The sequence below is a fragment of the Dipodomys merriami genome, unplaced genomic scaffold (assembly GCF_024711535.1).
Source record: "Dipodomys merriami isolate MVZ:Mamm:240054 unplaced genomic scaffold, mDipMer1.0.p SCAF_21, whole genome shotgun sequence".
In the NCBI taxonomy this organism is placed as follows: domain Eukaryota; kingdom Metazoa; phylum Chordata; class Mammalia; order Rodentia; family Heteromyidae; genus Dipodomys; species Dipodomys merriami.
The window spans coordinates 28,753,869-28,776,820 of NW_027203493.1; the positions used below are offsets into that span (position 1 = coordinate 28,753,869).

General features: G+C 42.1%; 1 protein-coding gene and 1 non-coding gene across 4 annotated transcripts; one reads left to right on the top strand and one right to left on the bottom strand.

Moving 5' to 3' along the window:
• The first annotated feature begins 633 nt into the window (after positions 1–633).
• On the top strand, positions 634–17,730 carry LOC138834070 (serum amyloid A-5 protein-like). 3 transcript variants are annotated; one of them, XM_070032773.1, is made up of 7 exons: positions 635–734; positions 1,449–1,537; positions 3,007–3,145; positions 8,638–8,640; positions 14,793–14,884; positions 16,979–17,117; positions 17,502–17,730. In XM_070032773.1, exons 2-7 carry the CDS (start codon positions 1,453–1,455, stop codon positions 17,638–17,640), a joined length of 597 nt encoding a protein of 198 aa, XP_069888874.1. In that variant the 5' UTR covers positions 635–734; positions 1,449–1,452; the 3' UTR covers positions 17,641–17,730. The 3 variants fall into 3 exon arrangements, with proteins under 3 accessions (XP_069888873.1, XP_069888874.1, XP_069888871.1); XM_070032772.1 differs by lacking the exons at positions 8,638–8,640; positions 14,793–14,884; positions 16,979–17,117; positions 17,502–17,730 and adding an exon at positions 3,571–3,839 and having other exon boundaries at positions 634–734; XM_070032770.1 differs by lacking the exons at positions 635–734; positions 1,449–1,537; positions 3,007–3,145; positions 8,638–8,640 and adding an exon at positions 13,948–14,027.
• Positions 17,731–20,865: 3,135 nt separating this feature from the next.
• LOC138834261 (small nucleolar RNA SNORA70) lies at positions 20,866–20,997 on the bottom strand. Its single transcript, XR_011374031.1, has one exon. It is a non-coding gene; the product is annotated as a small nucleolar RNA SNORA70 (small nucleolar RNA).
• Between the last annotated feature and the right edge of the window lie 1,955 nt (positions 20,998–22,952).

A 22,952-nucleotide genomic window follows, 5' to 3' on the forward strand; every position in this document is an offset into this window, starting at 1 on the left:
TAGAGTTCAAGCCCCACCGCTGACAAAAAGGAAAAAAAGAAGAATGTACATTGTAGTTCTTTAAACACAAATGCTTTCTGCATCTGTATGTTTCCAAGAATGGGACAGTGATGTAGAAGAGTTCTTCTAACATGCTGTCCCACACAGGAGCCAGCCTAACAATACTATTTCCTAATTGACTAAGCCAGATGAGCACAGGACTATGTGCCTTGTAGCTAAGACCCTGGTAGCTCAGACTGTTGGAAAGCATTGTCAGGGCACACATGAAATGTGGAGACATATCTGTTAGTTTTCTACCCTGAAGGCACTTAATTCTGCAGCATCTAGCACTCTAGCAGCGCCCTCCAAATACAATGGCAGGAAAACTGAATTCCTGACTATAGGAGCCCCAACTCCCTGTAGGTACTGGCCCCCAAACCATGCTCCTCTTTGCTTGTCACTTCCCCCAGCTTTCCCAAAATCAATCAGGAAAGTAAATAGCCTGACACCAGGAGTTGCCAAGCAGGACACAGATAATTTGTGTCTTCAAGTTGCATGATTTGGGGGAAATGACCTGTGAATGAGAAACACACAGAAATCCGGTAAGTTTTCTGTTGCATGTTTGTTTTTCGTCTAGTAAACTGCATTGAAGGACTTTCCTCAGATATCATGCCCTGAAAGCGAAGCTCAGGATAAATACCAGCCTCCTCATGCTGACAGCCAGCGACATCTGGCTCTGCTCTACCAGACAGCAGGTGAGACATACTCCAACTAACTTAAAAAAAATAACTGACTTTAACTGTTGTAAAAAATAGCTGACTGTTTTTCTTTTCTTTAAAGAGTATGATTTTCTTTAACAAAAATTATCCTATTTTGTATTTATCATGTGAGATCTTTGCCAGGAAGAGGGGAATGTGGAAAAGATTCTAGTAAAAAGCCGGGCGCTAGTGGCCCACACCTGTAATCCTAGCTACTCAGGAGGCTGAGATCTGAGGATCACGGTTCAAAGCCAGCCAAGGAAAGAAAGTCCATGAGACTCTTATCTCCAGTAAACCACTCAGAAAACCAGAAGTGGTTCTGTGGCTCAAGTGGTAGAGCACTAGCCTTGAGCTGAAGAGCTGAGAGACAGTGCCCAGGCTCAGAGTTCAGGCCCCACGACCGACCAAAAAAAAAAAAAAAGATGGCAGTACATTATAGTCTCCCATAGAAGTGACATTCTGATTCCACTCCCCTCTTCCTTCATCACTACCACTCTGGTATCTTCCAAGACAGATCTGGGTTCAGAATTGATAGGGTCAGAATTGAGGACTGGGGCTCTGCGGCATGTCCATGGCTAGGTTTCCTAGGGGGAACTGCTATGACTCTCTGAGAACCAGCAGGAATGAACCCCTGGGCTGTCTTGGAATATAGATTCCAAAGAGGGAGGTGCCAGTCTGTTGTGTCTCCTTGAACCTCTGCTTTCATTTCAGCAAGATGAAGCTTCTCACGGGCCTGATTTTCTGCTCCTTGATCCTGGGAGCCAGCAGCGACCTCTCATTTGTTAGAGAGGCTACTCTTGGTAAGGCTGATGGAGGGGCAGCCTATGAGAACTCAGAAGCCACTTTTTCAGGTTGTACTGGCCTTAGAGACTGAATACAACGGAGCATTTCTTAACTAGACTGAATATAGGCGTGGGAGGATTTAACCAGAGGACATAACCCAGCAGTGCAGGAGGCCAGTCTCACCTGAATGATATGTCTATTTATCACTCTGTTATTCACAATGCTAGGTACATATAAGTCACACGGAGACCTTTAAAAACTACTGATGTCTGCTGCTGTTTTCTTCCTTTTCGTATGTGATCTTGGCTATGAACAGCACATTGAGTGTTTATCCAGGTGATCAGAATCTGCATCCATAGCTGAGATTCCTTGCCCTAGTGCTTCCTCAAACAACCACAGCATCAGTCCTGGAAGGGCAAAGGCACAAGGCAGAAGAGTTCCACATGTGCAGCCTTTCCTTGCCTCTGTGTTGTCCTCTTACTCAGAGAAGTTCCCATTGTATGTAGCTCTTTTCCAGAACAGTGTGTGTGTGTGTGTGTGTGTGTGTGTGTGTGTGTGTGTGTGTGTGTGTGTGTGTGTGTGTGTGTGTCCGTGTGCTGATACGGGGGCTTGATCTCAGGGCCTGGGCTCTGACCCTTATCTTTTTTGTTCAGAGTTGGTGCTCCACTACTTGAGCCACACCTCCACATTTGGCAATTTGGGGATTAACAGAGATAAGGTGTCATGGACTTTCCTGCCCAGACTGGCTTTGAACCTTCAGCCTCAGATCTTAGCCTCCTGAGTATCTAGGATTGAAGGCACGAACCAGCCAAAACAGTAGTTGTTGCTCAGGAGCATTGTGATGATGGTCATGCTATACTTACCATGTATGGATATAGTCTGTCTCACTAGGAGAATGCACAGCTAGCATCTACTGGTAGAATTTAGTGATGCTGTAAACATCCTTTGTTGCTCAGAATATATTGAAACAAATATTCATCTGGCCTAATGCTTAAAGTATGGAAATGTGGAACCTAAATGATCCTGTTCTATAAAGATACCTTCTTTCCAATCACCAGTAGCTCACAGTAGTATAATACAAATACAGCTCAAGTGAATTCTCTAATGACTGTGCTAGAGTTCTGTGGAGGGAAGTATAACTGTAGTTCAAGTGGTAGAGTGTTAGCCTTGAGCAGAAAATGTCAGAAACAGAGCCCAGGACCTGAGTTCAGGCCCCGGTACCCATGCTTGCATGCATGCATGTGCGTGCAAGTAGGCACGAGTATGCACACAAGTGCATGCATATATAGACACATACACAAGTGTCTAGGTTTAGAGTTTTGTGTAGAAGGCAACTAGCACATGGAATGTTCTTCTTACCTCATGGTATTTAAGACTGTTAAGACCACAGGCTGCAAGATTCAATATGTTTCATTCTTAATTCCCCTAGAAGGTGTCCTCAGATTCTATGTGTTCACCTCATGTCCTTTTGCCTTTTCCAATGCAGGGGCTTGGGATATGTGGCGAGCCTATAGGGACATGAGAGAAGCCAATTGGATAGGGGCAGACAAATACTTCCATGCTCGGGGGAACTATGATGCTGCCAAAAGAGGCCCTGGGGGCGTTTGGGCTGCTGAGGTGATCAGGTAAGGCAGGTTCTGGGGATGCCAGGCCTCATGAGCACAGCTTGACTGCCTGGGGGATCAGGAGAGGATAAAGCCTGGAAATGGTTCTGGTTAGGTGTGGCTCTTTCTTCTCCTATCATCCTGCATTCCTTCCAGTCTCATAGCCCATGCCCAGTGCATGGCCTGGGCTCCAGACAGAGCCAGAGAAAGAATAATAAAGCATGCTCCCATTTCAAATTAGAAACCTGGAGGGCTACAGAGTGATTTCCAGACTTGCCATTCTGCACAGAGGAATGGATGTGTGATGGGCATGGACAGTATCTTAGTCTCTCGGTCCTGGGTCTTGGGGCTCCTGTTTGAGTTATCTTTAGAAAGGGGAGAATTGGGTTGATGGAATGTGTCTCTTCAGCATGGTAGTGAATCTTCTCCCTGTGTGTCTTGATTAGTGATGCCAGAGAAAATGTTCAGAGTTTCTTCGGTAGTGGGCATGAAGACACTCTGGAGGACCAGAAAGCCAACCGCTGGGGTCGCAGTGGCAATGACCCCAATCACTTCAGACCTACTGGCCTGCCTGACAAGTACTGAACTTCTTCACTCTGTCTCCAGAGATGGGAGATGAGGTCCTGAGGAAAGAGGCCTGAAGTTTTCAGAGCTGTGTCCACAGAAGCTGGCATAGCACATAATTCTTGTCTTAATAAACACTTCAGAAATCGAATTTCTTGCATCTCTGTGTTACTCTTCACTGTAAGAGGGGCTTGTTTGGTGACAAGGGGTGAATGGGAAACAGGCAGCCTGGAGTGGCAGCCTGAGTCATAGTATTTGGTATAGGGAGTATGATTTCAGTGGTAATATAGGACAGGGCGATATAGGGTAGACACCTGCACTGACCTACCCAGAGTCAGACCCATGGACTTCTTCATTCCTTCCTGGTTACATGAACTCTATTCTGCTGTCCAAGTTTTACTCCTAATTGGCCCAGGCCTCTGTGGACAGGGGACACAGCATTGGGAGGATTGGATGGTAGTGTCCTGCCCCAGCACTGGCCACCTTGGTCTTCTGTCCAGCAACACTTTCCAGGTCCAGTTATTCACCATTTCCTGCCCATTCTATAGGAGAATACGTTCAAGGCAATGTATTTATTTTAATTGCCTTATTTGACGTCAAAATGATAATGTATATGATGTCACCCTTTTGTGAATACCTTCAACACTTGTGCACATTATGTAAATCAAAATTGTGGAGGTGGCATTTACAAAGAGTGAGTAGGATAAAGAAGACTGATGTAAAATAAAAAAAGAAGAACCCACTTTGACACATGGCCAGGGATGACAAGTAGGCTTCACCTGTACTATCCATTCTAACTGTTGGGTTATTACTCTCTGAAGCAATGCAATAAAGAGGTTCAGTTGAAAAGAGAAAAAAAAAGACTGATTTGATCATCAGGTCCACTCAGGAGATAGAAACCAGGTAGCATTTGAAAAGCAAACTATCAATACATGGGGTTATTTACTGACAACCGGATTTACTACTAAGAGTTATGAACACAAGAAGGCATAAATTTGAGAAGGGTTCTCCTGGAGGCTGACATTTGTGTTTCATTGTCAACTCTGTGCCCCATTGGGCAGCAGCTAGTGTATGTTGGGCACCTCTGTTACAGCTGAGGATGTGACAATGGGTCTTGGTAGGAGGCTGCCCAGAAGAGCAGTGGAATTCACAGGGAATGTAGTAGGATCCTGCAGCATTACTTAGAGGCCTATTTGGAAGAGGGATAGATTTCTGAAATGAATTGTTTGCCCCTAAATCCAGATATTGAGCTCTATTTTCCATTTCTAATTTCTTTTTTTTTAATTGTGAAAATACTGTACATAGGGGTTACAATTACATGGGCAAGATAATGAGTACATTTCTTATCAAGCATTGTTGCTTTCTCCTTTGTTTCCCCTTCCCATCCCTTCCCCTCCCCCCCACCTCTCCACCCCCCTGCCCTCCTATCCCTGGCCAAATTGTAAAGTTCATTTTCGACATAACGTCTTGTACATCTCATTGTCGTAATGGGTCCACCTGTATCCCTATTTAAACAATTTGTTTTTTCCCTTCCCCTCCACAAATTATACCAACATAAAACACAGTGAAAGCAGAGATTATACCATGTGGGAGGGACATACAAAGCAACAAAGAAATCATCTTATAAATATGTTAGAAACAATATAAAGAAAGAAAAAAACATTTGAATCCTTATCTTGGGGTTTATTTTGCCTAACATCAACTTGTCTGACAGTTTCTGTTTGTCTCAGACATATACTAGTCATTGCAAATAAGGGAAACCATGGGGCCTATGTTTCTTTGAGCCTGGCTTACTTCACGTCATATAATTTTTTCCAAGTCTTTCCATTTCCTAACAAATGGGGCAAGGTCATTCTTTCTGATGGAGGCATAGAATTCCATTGTGTATATATACCACTTTTTCTTGATCCATTCATCTACTGAGGGGCATCTGGGTTGGTTCCATAACTTAGCTATGGTAAATAATGCTGCAATAAACATAGCTGTGCTGATAGCTTTAGTATGGTCTTGTTTGTGATCATTTGGGTAAATACCCAAAAGTGGGATTGCTGGGTCATAGCGGAGTTCTATGTGGAGTCTTTTGAGGAAACTCCATACTACTTTCCAAAGTGGTTGAACAAGTTTACACTCCCACCAACAATACAGTAAGGTTCCTTTCTGTCCACATCCCCTCCACCATCTATTGTTATTAGAGTTCTTGATTATAGCCATTCTACCTGGGGTGAGGTGATATCTCAATGTTGTTTTGATTTGCATTTCTTTTATGGCTAGGGAGGTTGAACATTTCTTCATGTGTCTATTGGCCATCTTTCTTTCCTCTTCAGAGAAGTTTCTTTTTAAGTCTTTAGCCCACTTATTTACTGGGCTGTTGTTTCTTTGAGGATTTGTTGTTGGGGGATTTAATTTTTTGAGTTCCAGGTATATTTTAGATATGAGACCCTTGTCCACTGTGTGGCTAGTGAAGATATTCTCCCAATCCGTGGGCTTTCTGTTGATCTTGCTAGCTATGTCCTTTGCCATGCAGAAGCTCGGCAATTTCATGCAATCCCATTTGTTCAATCTTTCTTTGATTTGTTGTGTTTCTGGGTCTCTATTAAGAAAATTTCGGCCTGTGCCAAGGGGACCTAGGGTTTCTCCTATTCCATCCTGTAATGTTTTCAGAGTGTCTGCTTTGACTCCAAGGTCTTTGATCCATTTGGAGTTGATTCTGGTGCAGAGTGATCTATAAGGATCTAACTTTATTTTTCTACAAGTGATTAACCAGTTTTGCCAGCACCATTTACTGAAGAGGCTGTCTTTCTTCCATTCTATTTTTTTAACTTCTTTATCGATTTAGATGGCTATAGGTCTGTAGGTTCATTTCTAGGATGTCAATTCTATTCCATTGGTCCTGACGTCTGTTCTTGTGCCAGTACCAAGCTGTTTTGATTACTATGGCTTTGTAGTAGAGTTTGAAATTTGTTATTGATATTTCTCCAGCACTATTCTTTCTGTTAAGGATCGCTTTTGCTATTCTGGGTCTTTTATTGTTCCATATGAATTTTTGGATTGCCTTTTCTATTTCCTTGAAGAATGAGGTTGGAATATTTATAGGTATCACATTGAATTTGTAGATAGCCTTGTGAATTATTGCCATTTTCACGATGTTGATTCTTTCAATCCAAGAGCATGGGAGGTTTTTCCACTTTTTAAATTTTGTTTTGATTTCCTTTTTCAGGTTTTTAAAGTTTTCATCATAGAGGTCCTTCACTTCTTTTTGTTGGGGCGAGGGGTCCGGTCGTGGGTCCTGAACTCTGGGCTTAGGCGCTGTCCCTCAGCTCTTTAGTTCAAGGCTAGCACTCTACCACTTGAGTCACAGCACCACTTCCAGCTTTTTTTTTCTGCTTATGTGGTGCTGAGGAATCAAACCCAGGGCCTCATGCATGCAAGGCAAGCAATCTACCACTGAGCCACCTTCCCAGCCCCTTTCACTTCTTTGGTTAAGTTAATTCCTGGGTATTTTATTTTTTGTGGGACTTTACAAATGGAGTTGCTTTCCTGATTTCAGCCATTGTTGACATACAGAAAAGCCATTGCTTTTTGAGGGTTAATTTTATACCCTGCTACTTTACCAAGATTTGAATCAGCTTGAATAATTTGGGAGCGGAGTCTGTGGGATTCTTTAAATACAAGATCATGTCATCTGCAAAGAGGGAGAGTTTTACTCCATCTTTCCCTATTTGGATCCCTTTTACGTTTGCATCTTGTCTTATTGCTGCAACTAGGCATTCTAATACTAAATTGAAGAGAAGCAGAGAGAGTGGACATCTTTGTCTCGTTCCTGAGTTAAGAGAAAATGGCTTTTGTTTTCACCATTAAGTATAATTTCAGCTCTAATTTCTAAGAAATTAATTGCAGCTAAAATAATGGTTGAGGCCATTATGACTTTATAGCCCTTATAAATGGAGATACTAAGTAGAAAATTATCCTCTCTTCTCTCCTCCCTCCCCCTCCCTTCCTTTTCTCCCTCTTCCTCTCCCTCCCTCCCTCTCTCTCTTTCTCTCACTCTCTCTCTACTCTTCCTTTTCCCTTTCCCTCTCCCCCTCTTTCTCCTTCTTCTTCTCCTTCTCCCTCTCTTTCCCTCTCATCTTCATCTCTTCCTCATTCCTCAGGAAGACATTGTACTAATCTGTATGAGAAGAGTCATTAAGAACAAAATTATGGGCTGGGAAGGGTCTCCATGGTAGGGTGTTTGCCTTGCATGCATGAGGCCCTGGGTTCGACTCCTCAGCAGCACATAAGCAGAAAAAGCTGGAAGTGGTGCTGTGTCTCAAGTAGTAAGAGTACTAGACTTGAGCTAAAGAGCTAATCGACAGTGCCAATGACAAAAAAAAGAGCCACACTATTTTGTATCTTAATCTTATACTTCCAGTAAATTTCTGTATGTGTAAGTCATCAAGTATGTGGACTTTGATTATGTCCAATGGAGTTAAGACACGTGAGGTGGTATCGAACACCTTGAACATTCAATTGAATTGACACAGAGTTTGTTGGGAAAATGTTCTGTCCTTTGGATACCACTAAATTTCCCTGAGGTGAGAGCCACTGGGCATCCTGTACAGGACAGGAGCTCCACAGAAGCCAGGAGGAAGGCAAACCCATAGGACCAAGAAAGGAGGCCTTTATTTTATTCTTGTTTCTCTAGCACCCTCTACTGACAAATCGTAGCATGATTGCTCACAAAGAAGAAAGAACTGTAGCTCAGATATATCCACAATTGGGGCCAAGATGGGTGGATATGCAGCTCCAAGCAAGTAATTGATGAGCAGCATGTATATCTACTTTGAACGTGGAATTGAGTGTCCCAATGGTCATCACCTAGTTCAATGAGAGCCTTACTAAAATGAAAGATGGAGAAACAAGATATATACTTCCCTGCCCTATCTAAATGCTTGAGCTGAGCATTTCAGCTCGTCTTCTCCTGCATCCAACTGGGATTTATGTTCTGAGTTTTCCTAGTTCTCAGACTCAGGTTCAGGTTGCATTATACCATCCATCAGCTTTTCTGGGTTTCTAGCTAGCAGAAGGTAAATCCCAGAGCCTTTTCAATCTCCATAGTCTAGTGAACCAATCCCTCATAATTAGGAGAGAGAACATGAAAACACTCGCAGAGAGTTTGGCTTCTAGAGGGCATCTCTGAAGAATTGAATATAAGATCCACTGTTTTCAGTCTTCTCTCTCATGTTTGATTAATATGCTTCATGACACAGACAAATAGAAATACTTATCATTTGGTTGTTTGCGACAATTTCTCAACATGTAGCCCAGAAACTCACAATATAGCATAGGCTACAGGAGTCTCCTGTATCAGCCTGATTAGTACTGGGATTATAGGCAGGTAATGCTGCATCCAGCTTTTTTGTTTGTGTTCCAGTCCTAGGGGGAGAGGGTGCTGTCTCTGAGCTTTTTTTGCTCAAGGCTAGCACTCTACCACTTGAGCCATAGGTCCATTTCTTGCTTTTTGCTGGTTAACTGGAGATAAGAATCTGAGACTTTCCTGCCTGGAGTGGCTTTGAACTATGGTCCTCAGATCTCAGGCTCCTGAGTAGCAAGGATTATAGGTTTGAGTCATCAGCTTCTGACTTGTTTATCATTTTATAGGGAATATTGAATTAAGAAATACTCAAAATAGAAATGTTCTTCTATGAATTTAATCAGCAAATATTTTATAAGAATGTACTGAGAGGGGCTGGGAAAGTGGCTCAGTGGTTGAGCACTTGCCTTGCATGCATGAAGCCCTGGGTTCGATTCTTCAGCACCACATAAGCAAAGAGCAAAAAGCCAGTAGTGGTGCTGTGGCTCAAGTGGTAGAGCGCTAGCCTTAAGCTGAAGAGCTGGCGGACAGTGCCCAGGCCCAGAGTTCAGGCCCCACGACCGGACCCAAAAAAATAAATAAAATATATAGCTCAGTAGTAGACCTGTGCTTAAGCACACATGAGACCCTTGTTTAATCCACAGCAGAAAACAAAACAAATGAAAAAAAAAAAAAGAATGTACTGCGACCTAGACAATGTCCAGGCAACAGAGATTCAATGCAAAATATCAGCACTAATGAAACCATCGTTATTTAGAGCTTAACTTTTTGGATCCTGCCCCTTTGGTTGAGAGCTATTGCTTGTAATAATTATCTTCCTCATCTTCTTCTTTCTTCTCCTCTTTCTCTTCCTCCTCATCCTCCTTCTCCTCTTCCTTTGCCTTCTTCTTTTATTGTGGGAAGGGGTAGGAGGATTGGTGCTGAAGGCCTGCCAGGCTACTTCTTCATAGTCCTGGGGGTGAGGTCTTGTCTGGGTTTTAGAATGTGGTGTTTGAGGATTCCCTTTGGTCTCAGGAAACAGGAAAAAAAAAAGTACTACTCAGCAACCTGCTTTTCAAAGATGAGTGCCAATGTGGCCCTTTCTCACATTTTGAAATCTCCATTTATGGGAAAGAATATCAAGGTCCACTTTCAGAGAACAGCATGAGTTGTTTACACACGTTTCAGAGTCCTGCCAAACCTGCAGCCAATGACCCAATCAATTATATTTTTTTCTGGAAGGGTTGAGGAATTTATGGTAACTCCAGGCTGGGCCTAATGTGGCCAGTCCTGCTGTCTGAGCTGGGGAATGCCTCAACAAACTGCAATCTATCTGTGTTTATTCTCCTGCAGGGCTGGACTTAGTGCTATCCACACGCCCACATGTCTCTTTAACATGGAGTCCTTTAAAAAATCCTCAAACAACGCCCTGTCATCTCTAGTCATCTGTGTTTTTAACTATTATTATTTTTCTAATTAATAAAATTAAGCTTTGAAATTCTTCTCTCTTTCTCTCTCTCTCTCTCTCTTAATGGTGGGCTTGAACTTGGCTTGGGTGCTGTCTCTGTGCTCTTCAGCTCAAGGCTGGCAATCTACCACTTGAGCCACAGCGCCACTTCCATTTTTCCGGTGGTTAACTGGAGATAGGAGTCTCACGGTCTCTCCTGCCCGGGCTGGCTTTGAACCGCAATCCTCAGATCTCAGCCTCCTGAGTAGCTAGGATTACAGGCGTGAGCCACCAGCATCCAGCTGGCAACCCTTTTCAATGAAAAAATAACAAATGAAGCTGGGCGCTGGTGGCTCACACCTGTAATTCTAGATACTCAGGAGACTGAGATCTGAGGATTGCGGTTCAAAGCCAGCCCGGGTAGGAAAGTCTGCAAAACTCTTATCGATAAACCACCAGAAAACCGGAAGTGGCACTGTAGCTGAAGTGGTAGAGCGCTCGCCTTGAGCTGAAGATCTGAAGGACAGTGCCCAGGCCCAGAGTTCAAGCCCCACGACCAACAACAACAACAACAACAAAAAAAAAACAAATGAGAGAGAAGAGTCAGGCACTGGTGGCCCACACCTGGAATCCTAGCTACTCAGGAGGCTGAGAGCTGAGGATCACGGTTCAAAGCCAGCCTAGGCAGGAAAGTCTGTGAGACTCTTATCTCCAATAAACCACTCAGAAAGTTGGTTTTTTTTTTTTTTTTTTTTGTTTTTTGTTTTTTGTTTTTTTTTTTTGTAGGTCGTGGGGCTTGAACTCTGGGCCTGGACCACTCAGAAAGTTGGAAGTGGCACTGTGGCTCAAGTGGTAGAATACTAGCCTTGAGCTGAAGAGCTGAGGGACGGCGCCCAGGACCAGAGTTTAAGCCCCAGGACCACCAAAGGAAAAGAAAAGAAAAGAAAAAGGTTGCCACTATTAATATTTAAACTAGACAGTGAGCACCCACAGAGACTGTGTTTTGCAAATCAGGTTGCATGATTTCTCTTAGGAGGCTCTTGAGAAAATCCCTCAAAGTCTGTGGACTCTGATCTCTCATCTGTGGACCCTGATCTTTCATTTTTCGGGAAAAAAGTAATAAAGAAAGCGAGTATTCAGTACTGGGAAAAAGAAGCTATTGAAGATTTTTTTTTTCCTAGAAAAAAAGTTGCACTTGCTGATTTTCTAACAGTTCTATCCAAAAGGAGAATGACTTAGGTGAGTGAAACAGGGAGCCCCTTGCCAGCATTGAACAGTTAAATAATGATGACAGAATGTAATCACTGGCCCAGGATTTCTGTCCCAAGGAAAGTATGCCTTCATATGCCTTCCTCCAGGAAGTACTTCCCCCCGAGCACACCCATGCCCTGTGGCTTGCTCCCTGTTTACTCCTAGGGCAAATGAGCCCGGCAAAAGCCTACTCAGGTCACAGCAGTCTCACCTTTCCCAAGGAATAGAAGTTGCATAGCGAATATTCCAATGTGGCTTGGCCCTATTGCGGGTCAGAACCAAGGGTACAGGAAAGTCTTTTGACAGCTCTTTGCCTCATAACTTTCATCACATTGTGCCCAAAAGAATTAAAATAAGGTCTAGGCTCATAAAGGGGGCATCACTGCTAATTTTAGCAGGCCCTAACTTAAATCAAGACGCCTCATACACGGTGTCAGTCCTTGTCCAATTTATTTTATCCTGTGTCCATGCTCCTTTTTCTAGTATCCTGCTCATAATTCTTCTAGTCCTATAAGGAAAAAAAGGGAAAGTCTTCATTTCTTCTTTCTTTTTTTTTTTTGGTGAAAGGGGAAGGGGCTTTAGCTTGTTGGCTGGCTCTCTACTTGAGCCATGCCTATAACCCCAAAAGCCAAAAGTCCTTCATTCTTGCTCTTCACTGGGTTGCTAATGAAAGTGCAAGTTCCCCCCTCCCCGCACTGTCCTGCCAGCCATGAATCCCATCTTCCTTTATTTCTACTAACATCAACTTGTTTGCTCCCTTCTTGGAGGTTATTTCCCTCAAATCTTCAATATAATTCTCACATTCTTCTACTTCTAACAACATCCAGGCACACCCCCTTCCCCCCCTCACCTGGCCCCCCAAATACTGATGTATTACTCCTGGGCTGGCCCTTATTTGTCCTACTGCTTCCCTCAACCCAGGGTCCCATTGTGGCAAAACAAAAAACAAAATTTAAAAAAATACACTAGACCTGGGGCCTCTAGATTCCCTTGTCACCATGCCACATCACACGTTATAGAATTCCAATAGGTTTACATTTTCCTTTTCAAATGAGGCCAAGATGGGGCAGGTGAGTGAACTACAGACTCCAGCCTTCTATAGCATCTGCATGACATTTTCTCCCAAGATAAGGTTAGCAAACTTACATGGAAGAGCACAATGTTGTTTTTCTGGCCACAGAAACAACCACCTTCTCAATATTCTTCGGCTGCAGCCCAGCACTCTGCTTTGGTCCTAAACCTACTGCTCTGGTAAATGAGCAGCATCCCATGTTCAGCTGCCTGCATGTTTTTTTATCATGTGTTATTTGTATCTAATCTTGCAGCAAATTTCTATACTACGACCCAACATTTCAGAATGATAGCATCCTTGAGAGTCCAGAGGAGTCCTTTTCCTAGTGTTAAGACTATCTACATGGATACTAGCAGCCTTTTCCCCCTGTGTTCTGCCTTCTATTCCTATTCCTGTACCCTAAGGTTCCAGCTTTGTTCTGAACTGACCTTTACTTGGAGGTAGTTCAGCTGTTTCATTTGCACTGTATTCTCACTCTTGATAAGGGTAATATACCACTTGAGCCATGCCTCCAGTTGCTGTACTATGATATTCTTTTTTTATTTTAATTTAATTTTATTTTATTGTAAAGGTGATGTACAGAGGGGTTCCAGTTGCATATGTGTACTATGACATTCTTTACACAATTAATTCATTTTTGTTGTTGTTGGTTGTGGGGCTTGATCTCAGGGCCTGGACGCTGTCCCTGAGCTCTTTTGCTCAAGGCTAGCACTCTACCACTTTAAGCCACAGCACCACTTTATGGTTTTCTGGTGGTTAAGTGGAGATAAGAGTCTTACAGATTTTCCTGCCCAGGACTAGCCTTGAACTGCAAGTCTCAGATCTCAACCTCCAGAATAGCTAGGATTGCAGACAAGAGCCGCCAGTACCCAGCTCACAATCAATTCTTGTTTTCCAATATTGTTTACCCTTCACAGCAAATTGTCAATATATTATTGTGTGTGCATTATTGCATGCTAATTATTTCCAGTCAAGAGTAAGACTGGAAACAGGCAGAAAGCCTCCACTTGCTACGGTACAGGAAGTTATCACATGATGCAATCTGGGAAAATTAGAGCTGTGTAAAGAAAAAGAAAACAATGTTCTGGATGCTATTCAAGAGGGATTGTGCAAAAAGCAAAAAAGGTGTGCTTTGTTTGCAAAGCATCAGTATATATAGCACCAACCCAGTCTCCCCATCAAGCAGCCCGGGCATCTCTGGTTCACCTAGAACCTCAGCAGGAGCAAATAACTCAAGGTGAGGTGCTAGAATTTTTGTCCTTTGGGAATTTTCTCTTCCATACTACATTCTTGTGCTGTATCCCTGCTCACTCTCTCTGCATCCTTCCTGAATCTATCTGGACGTTGTTGCTTCTGTGTGAATTCTGTGATGGATAGGGTTGACGTTCTGCAAATATTTATTGAGTATTTAACTTATTTTATATTGCAGAGAGGTATGTTGGTTACAAAATTCTCAAATGAATATTTGGAAATTTCATATACTCTTGAGTTTCAGGAATGATAAGGGATGATTGAAATGCAAAGTAACCAGACAGCAATGGCTCATGCCTATAATCCTAGTTACTTAGGAGGCTGAGATCTGAGGGATAGAGGTTCATAGCCAGCCCAGGCAGAAAAGTCCATGAGACTCCAAATTCCAGCAAAAATTCTGTGCTAGAGGCATGGCTCAGATGGAAGAACATCAGCCATGAGTGAAAAGCTGAACAAGTACATAAAGCCCTGGAGTTCAGGCCTTAAGACTAGCAAAAGAAAAGAAAAAAAGGAAATGCAAAATAGCTTACGTTAATAGTTGGCTGCAATCACCAGATACTGAGATTCTAATTACAACTAGAGAATTAAATGCTCTGAAATCTGTTGATTATCTGCTAATGAATACATGTGAGTATGTTTCTATGCAAAATTGATTAAGATACAAGGACAGGTCAATATTACAGAAAACAAAACCCCCAAACAAAAGATATTTAAATGATACTTATGTTGTGTTTCCTTGATGCTATATCAGGATGAAGCTGTCCATTGGAATCATTCTCTGCTTCCTTTTCCTGGGAGATCAGAGCGAGGGATTTTTATCATTCATCAAGGAAGCTGGTCAAGGTAAGGAAAAAAAGACAGGCAGGAGGTTGCTTGCAGGTCCTAAGAATCTATCTGAGCACGGAGACCACATCTACACTGGCTAAAAGGATCAGTGAAGCCATCAATGCATAAAGGAGCATTATTTTTTGAACATTATTTCCCTGTGTTTTGTCTTGCCAGCTTTGAAACTTTTCTTTGAGGACTCTAAGGCCTGAGACCATGTAAGTCTGGGACAGAAACTTCCATCACAAGCATGGAAGATAGCTGAAATTCAGGGATTTCTACTTCTTCTAGTGAGCATCTAGGGACAACTCATTTCTGTTTGCTAGCAGTGAAGCTGCTGCATCAAGTGTGTGAAGTGTTGGCAGGGAGACTGAGCAGAACCTATGCAGCACCCAACCCCCAGGAGTAACAACCAAGGACACCTGAGCTTTAAATATATTTTAGGCTCTGTTCTAAAAGCATGGTAGGAACACAATAATGAGTTTTTAATGCCCTAATCATGTGATGTAGGTACCATTGTTATAGAGAAGCTGACTCACTAAGAGCTGATGATATTTAACAGAGTCCCCAAAGAAGAGCAGAGCTGAACCCACGTAGACTTGTTTCTCAGATTTTACTGTACTATTTCCAAACCTAGAGTATGAGCTTCGTGAACACAGATCTCATTTTTTTTAAATCTGAGAAATGGGAAGTAGTGGTATGGCATGCTTTAGAAGGCATCTCCAGTGCTGCTTTCTACAGTGAGACAGAATGAATGATCTTGCTGACAGTTCTGTAGAGGCTGTGACACAGCTAGGAAACTAACACCAGTTAAGACCCTGTTAACCATATGGCAGGATTTAGTTTTCAAATTGTTTATTTTTTACTTATTTATTTGGAGTATAGGTTTTTGAACTTAGACCCCAAGGCCTACTTGCTAGATCGGCAATCTACCACTTGAACCAGAACCAGACCCCCCAAAAAAACAAAAACAAAAACTATGGATCTCAATACCAGAAACAATAACTCAATAAAATGAAGATAAGTTATCTCAGAGATAAATTATATTTATAAGCCATGTTTATAACATGGTTAGATTATCTACTTTTTGTAATTTTAAAGATACTTTCTATTTAATTCTATTTTTGGGGGGGGGTGTCCGGTCGTGGGGCCTGAACTCTGGGCCTGGGTGCTGTCCCTCAGCTCTTCAGTTGAAGATTAGCGCTCTACCACTTGAGCCACAGCACTACTTCCGGCTTTTTTCTTTTTGTTTATGTGGTGCTGAGGAATCGAACCCAGGGCCTCATGCATGCAAGGCAAGCACTCTACCATTGAGCCACCTTCCCAGCCCCTATTTAATTCTAATATGATCTGATTCCATCTGTCAATAATTCCCACTGATCTTAGTTTTATCCTTTTTTTTTCTTTTTTTCTGCCACCTTTCCTAAAGACCAGAGATGTGAAAATACACTGAGTACCCACCAAAGTCTACAAATTATATTTGTCTTTCTTGGGTCTTCTGCATCACCCCTGAGGCATTACCATTTTATCAAGGAGGAAAAACTAAAGTTTTGAATTTAGTGGTCAGTTGTCCATTTTTCTACATCACATTATCCCGTTTATTTACATCTGTCTCAGGGAGATTCTGATGATTGACCAAGTTCATGTGTACCCTGGATACTCAGAACCACCTGGGACAGAGCTGTTCTCATTCGTCCCCCAAGGATGAAATTCTTCATTGACTACATTCAATTCCTAGTCAATTTTTCATTGGCTCAGATTCTACAGCCTCCCTCAGAAATCCCATGTTTTTACCCTTTGGCCAGAGATTTCTTGACTCTTTCTAAATAGAATGCTTTATTATGCAAAGAAACATCGCATCTCTTCTTTATATGTACCACATACAGTCCACAAAATAGCAATAAAACTACTAATGAGATCAGATAGAATAAAACTTATGCCAAGTGTGATTGTCCACTGCATTGACCAGACATGTAAAAGGTAAATGAATATTTATTTTGAGCCAATACAAAGGCTTTTTCAAATACTGAAATCTTTGGGATTGGAGGAAAATTTCTATTTCCTCTGTTTTGTCAAAACATGATCATCTTCATCATTCTCTTTCTTTTCCAGGGACTAGAGACATGTGGCGAGCTTACTCTGACATGAAAGAAGCCAACTGGATAGGGGCAGATAAATACTTCCACGCCCGGGGAAACTATGATGCAGCCCAAAGAGGCCCTGGGGGCGTCTGGGCTGCTAAAGTGATCAGGTAAGGCAGATTCTGGGGGTGCTAGGCCTGGGTGAGTAAATCTTGACTACTTTGGACAGTTAGGAAGGGGAAGTCTCTCAGTCTCTGGTCTACATAGATGTTTCCCATAGAGAATGAAGTCCCCTCCTCTTGTTCAGTCTCCCTGGAGTTGGAGTGTTTGGTAGCAATGAATCATCTCTCCCCACCCACTTCCCATCTGCTGCCTCTGTACTGTTTCTCCAGGCAGGAGTGAATAGCCTGGGCCAGTATCTCAACCCGCTCTTTCTTTGGCCTTTCGGGATTCCTCCTGATTCCTCTAACATTCCTTGCAAAGAGATTGGACCAAGTGGAGTTACGGCTTCTCACCCTCGTGATTAATCTCTTTTCTGCCTGCCCTGATTGCAGTGATGCCAGAGAGAATTTTCAGAGATTCACAGGCCGTGGAGCAGAGGATTGGAGGGCTGACCAATTTGCCAATGAATGGGGCCGGAGTGGCAAGGACCCCAATCACTTCAGACCTGCTGGCTTGCCCAGTAAATACTGAGTATTCTGCTCATTGGGTTCTGAGTGCAGGAATAATGGTGAACTAAATTCCCTATCTGTAGTGGCTTAATAAATACTTGTGGACTCTAAATGCTTGTGGAATTCAATTTATCATTATAATCTAGATTGATCATATGACAGTCTTCTTGGGAACATAGGCTATGAGGATAATTAATAAACACAGTCTTTGTTTTCTTTTCTTTTTTTTTTTGGGGGGGGGGTCCAGTCATGGGCCTGAACTCTGGGCCTGGGCGCTGTCCCTCAGCTCTTCAGTTCAAGGCGAGCGCTCTACCACTTGAGCCACAGCACCACTTCCGGCTTTTTTCTTTTTGCTTATGTGGTGCTGAGGAATCGAACCCAGGGCCTCATGCATTCAAGGCAAGTGCTCTACCACTGAGCCACCTTCCCAGCCCCTTTGTTTTCTTTTTTAAAGAGGTAAGACACTAATAAGAAAAATAAGAATTGGGGATAAAACCATGTACATACATGGACCATAATACAAATGAACATCAACCTACATTATATATACCATAAACTAGAAAAGATAGTAAGAGAATCTTCTGGGCAATTTCAGCAATGAAGTGTAAAACCTGATATAAATGAACAAATTCTCAGAAGAATGTAATTTCAACATTAGTCTATAATTATTTTAAAACTTTGAATCTTTCCACACACACACACACACACACAAAATAGTAGACCTAGCTGATAAATTTAATCCCAGAAAAGGTAAAATCATTCCCATTTTGTTCAAGCAACTTCATATATTAGAAGGAAAATATTCCCCAACTCTTTCTTCTAAGGAAGGAGAATTTTGACAAAAAAAAAAAAAAAAAGGGACGGAAAATATCTAAGAGCAAAAGTCCTCTGAGTTACCAGGTATTGACCTCATCACTGACTTTCATGATCAAAGGATAGCCTGAAGTTATGTCTCTTACATAATCCAGAAGGTTCTGCCATCTTAAAGGAGAAGGTTTTCAGATACTCAAAGTTTCTTTCCCAAATTGTAGCTTCTCCCCTGGGTCTGCTGCCCACATAGCTCTGGTTATAGTACATTGTTTCTAGTCTATGCAGTCCAAGCCTCCTCCTGCCTGTTGGCTGGGTCCTTTGTCCTGTGTCTCCTAGGAATCTGGGTTTCTCACTTGTCTTTCTTCTTGCTGCAAAGGCCTGGTTCCTGGAGGAGTCTTTATTTCCTTTCACTCTCTTTCCTGAATCAAGTGTTAACCAGTCCCTATCCATGACACTAAGAAATACCTTTCAAAACTATTTCCCTTCTCTCTTTCTCCAGTGTGTGTTTTCAGGCCAGAATAGAAAGTGACCTTCCTAGCACATCAGATCTGTAACAGTGAATTCCTACCAAGAACTGTGTTTGACCATCTTAAGAATCCATATCCATCCTGTCAGTCAGCGGGAATGATGTGAGCCTGCTGGTTGATCTTCAAGTTCCTCTAACACTGATACAGAGAAATGTCACCAGAGAATAGAATGAGAAGAATACCCAGAGAAAGAGAGGTTTTCCCTACTCAATTCCTCAGGATCTCCAGGGTCTACAAGATCTTGAAATCTATGATGAAAAGAGTTTCACAGACTTTCACAAAATAAGACCTACAAAGTAGAAGGCCAGCAAAGATTTAGTTGGCAATGTAGAACAAAGTAGAGAGAAATAGGGGGGAGCACCCTTTGTCATACAAAGGTTGAAAGTTAAGAGATTCAACAGGCTATCCTTTTCCCAGAACTGGTTATACTTCAGAGGCTGTGGATTTCAGTTTAAACTTTCATTTATGTAAGTGGTTGCCTGGAGACCTTCAATCATTTGTCTAAGCTTTTGTTATAATCTTATAACTCAAAAAGACAATGGGTCTAAGGTGGCTTCACAGTAAAATGTCTTGTGAAAGAGATATCTGCATCTTATCAGTGATTATTTTTACCTCTTACTGAAAGACCAAATTATTCATCTAAGGAAATTGTATCTCATTTGATACTCGAACAATGGGATGCATGTATATAAAATTCTTGAATAGTTGATTCATCCAATTCCTTGCCATTCTAGTGATTTTCATCCTTGGTTTCTGGTTCTGTTTTGCTTCCTGCCTCTGGATTCTTTTATAATGTATATATTATGATTTTGATATCTCCTTCAGCCCTATCTTACCCTGCCTCAGAATGACAATGATAATAGCTTCCATTGATGATGATATGACTATGGGCCAAACCATGCACTAAATACTTTCTTGTATTATCCTCTCACTTCAATGATCCTTTTAGAGCTAGAGAAACTTAAGGTGGAAACAAACATAATTAACATATTCAAGTTACAGTTTGATGCCTGAGACACTTTATTTATTTATTTGAAGTATTGGAGATTGAACTCAGGATCTCCTGCACACAAAGTAGGTATTCTACTCTGTCCCCTTTTGCCCTGGTTGTTTAAAAAGTAGAGTTTCTATGCCTGGGCGGCAGTTCTCCTAGTGTGTACTTCTAGGATCACTGAGGACAATAGGGATGTACTACTGTGCCCAGCCTTGTACTTCCTTTGTCCCTGGGATAATGGCTATGGACCACTATACCTAGCCATTGCTTCAGATGGAATCTCACAAACCTATATGCCCTTTCGAGCTAGATTACAGGCTTGAGCTACTGTGCTCAGCTAGAGCCAACATTCTTAACCATTTGCTATGATTAGCAATGGAAGTTCACAATTTATAAAGCATTTTTATGAGTTCTACGCCTCAATGTGGGACAGCACAGTGGAAGCCCTCACTATAGGAAGGTCTACTACTTGTCCAGGAAACTGCTCCTGGAGTAGCTAACCTTACAGACATTCTGGACAAGCTGTTTCTTTTTTTTTTTTTTGTCGGTCATGGGGCTTGAACTCTGGGCTTGGGAGCTGTCCCTCAGCTCTTCAGCTCAAGGCGAGCGCTCTACCACTTGAGCTACAGCGCCACTTCCTGGACAAGCTGTTTCTTAACTATCCTGTCTTCAGGTTCATCTACATTGAACTTGGGGAAGCTGCATTTCTTTTAAGTGTGAATCTCCTGGTAGCCAAGAAACTTGAACTTGGCTCTTGGTAGAGTCTTAGTCGCATGCTCCTTGTTTTGAATCTTGATGCAGGTAGCCATGATGACTTAGTATGAACCCTTGCCACCAAACCTTGGAGATTTCCAAAGACACCTTGCATGTCTGTTTGGGGGTCTGGATTAGAAACAATGTGAGTGTCCACTGAATGTGCTGTCTGCAAGATCACTTAAGGAAGACCATATAAGCAACAGGCTGAACACTTTACCAACAAAGCAGTGTCTGACTGTCTCACACCAGGCTTCCATGGAGAATGGAGCTTGATGGTCTTAAGAGTCTGCAGACATTGAGTTAACTGTGAACCAGGAGTTCATCCACTTTTGTCTTCATAGAGACTTGTTACTGAGAGGGAGGATACAATTAGAGACAAAAGCTCAGTATGTAGTACTAAAGGCCACATATTTCTTTTTAAAGCAGTATCACTTTAGATGTAAGATCTTGTTTAATCCTTACATTAATCCTCTAAGGTAAGAAGAATGGTGGTTCTTGGATATTGGAGCTGGGTAATATGTAGACCAGAGCCAGATACCAATACTGACAGAGACAGAAAGATAAATGGTTCATTTCTGGGCATTAAGCATGCGTTTCAAGTGGAGTCAAAGGAGAATGGGCCCCTGACACAGTCCTGAGATGTTTCCTGAGGCGTTTAGTCCTCAGCACAGCTATGTGACAGCTGTGTGTACTATGGCAGCTACCTGAAGTATGGTTTAGGGGGTGTGAGAGTTAGGGGCCTCCTATTCCTTTAATCTCATTTTATGTCGTATCACATAAATTTAAGAACTTAGGCTGGAGAGGCTTCCATCTGTGCTCACTCAAGAAAAATGCAGGGCCATGGGTCTTTGTCATCCTTAAGTTCTCTCACTGTGACCCTCATGAGATGTGAATCATCCTTTTGTCCAATGTACCCACACTGCATATACTACCACTACTTAGACACTCAGTATGCTTCCTTTGTTTTCAGATCCATTGTCTCAGGATAGCAAAGTTATTGTGCCAATAACTCTTATGTGGTGGTCTAATGTTGTGACACAATGTCTATGTCACACTTTATCTAATCTCACAGGCAGTGTATAATATCATATTATCATGAAAAGAAAAGCGGTAAGTACAGTACAAGAAGATATTTTGAAAGGGGAGGGCATATGTATACAACTCTGTACAGTAGATTATTATAATATTCTATTTTATTAATAGCCATTATCAATCTCTTACTGTATTTAACATATAAATTAAACTTTATTAAAGGCATACATGTATAGAAAGGATACACACACCCACACACATTCACCCATACAAACAGACTGATACTATCCACAAATTCATGTAATCTCTGAGAGTCTTGAGTAAGTGTGTCCCCAGTAAATAAGGAGAATTACTGTTAATTCTTTTCTTTTCTTTTCTTTTGGTTGTAGGTGTTGAACTCAGGGCCTGGGTTCTGTCCCTGAGCTCTTTTCTCCAAGATTAGTGCTCTACCAATTTGAGCCACAGCTCCACTTTTGGGGTTTTGGTGGTTACTTGGAGATAAGAGTCTCAGAAACTCTCCTGCCCATGCTGTTTTTGAACTGTGATCCTCAGATCTCAGCCTCTGGAGTAGCTAGGATTACAGGCATGAGCCACCAGCTTCTTTTATTTGAATTAATTTTTTGTATCCTTCATTCATGTTAGGACATCTTATTGGCAATTTTGAAATTACATGTGGAAATCTATAAACTATTTTTCCCCCACAGAATATGTTGTGAAATATTTAAAAGGTCTGAGAGTAACACTGAAGTAATTAGAACCTTTACTGAAAATATATGAAGTTGAATACTGACATTCTTATTGATGATTTTGCCCTTCTCACTTTTCCAACCACACCTAAAATAATTGAACTCAGGGGCCCCTGCTTTCTAGGCCAGCCTCTATCACTTGATCCACACACCCAGTCCTTTTGCTTTTGCTATTTATTTGGGGGGTGGAGGGGTGCATCTCAGTGCTCATAGCCCAGGCCTGTCTCAGATTGTTACCGTCCTATCTATGCTTCCAGCGTAGCCGGGATTTCAGAGGTGCACCACCACCATACCAGGTTAGACAGATGTCTTTGAAGAATGGCGACAGAGGTCAGATGTGGAGAAATCTAGAGGCCTGAAGGCAAGTGCGATAGGGCTGATGGTTTCAGGATTTACGTCTGTAGGAAGACCCAGTTGGGCCTTCAGCCCCCTGCTCCTCCAATGAAAAGAAACAAGAATATCTGAACTT

What these genes read in the sequence shown, in the direction of transcription:
- LOC138834070 (XM_070032773.1), top strand. Translation starts at nt 1,453, where the DNA reads ATGAAGCTTCTCACGGGCCTGATTTTCTGCTCCTTGATCCTGGGAGCC. An exon ending in TGTTAGAGAGGCTACTCTTG is followed by an intron (nt 1,538 to 3,006) that starts GTAAGGCTGATG and finishes TTTCCAATGCAG; the next exon opens with GGGCTTGGGATATGTGGCGA. An exon ending in TGGGCTGCTAAAGTGATCAG is followed by an intron (nt 17,118 to 17,501) that starts GTAAGGCAGATT and finishes CCCTGATTGCAG; the next exon opens with TGATGCCAGAGAGAATTTTC.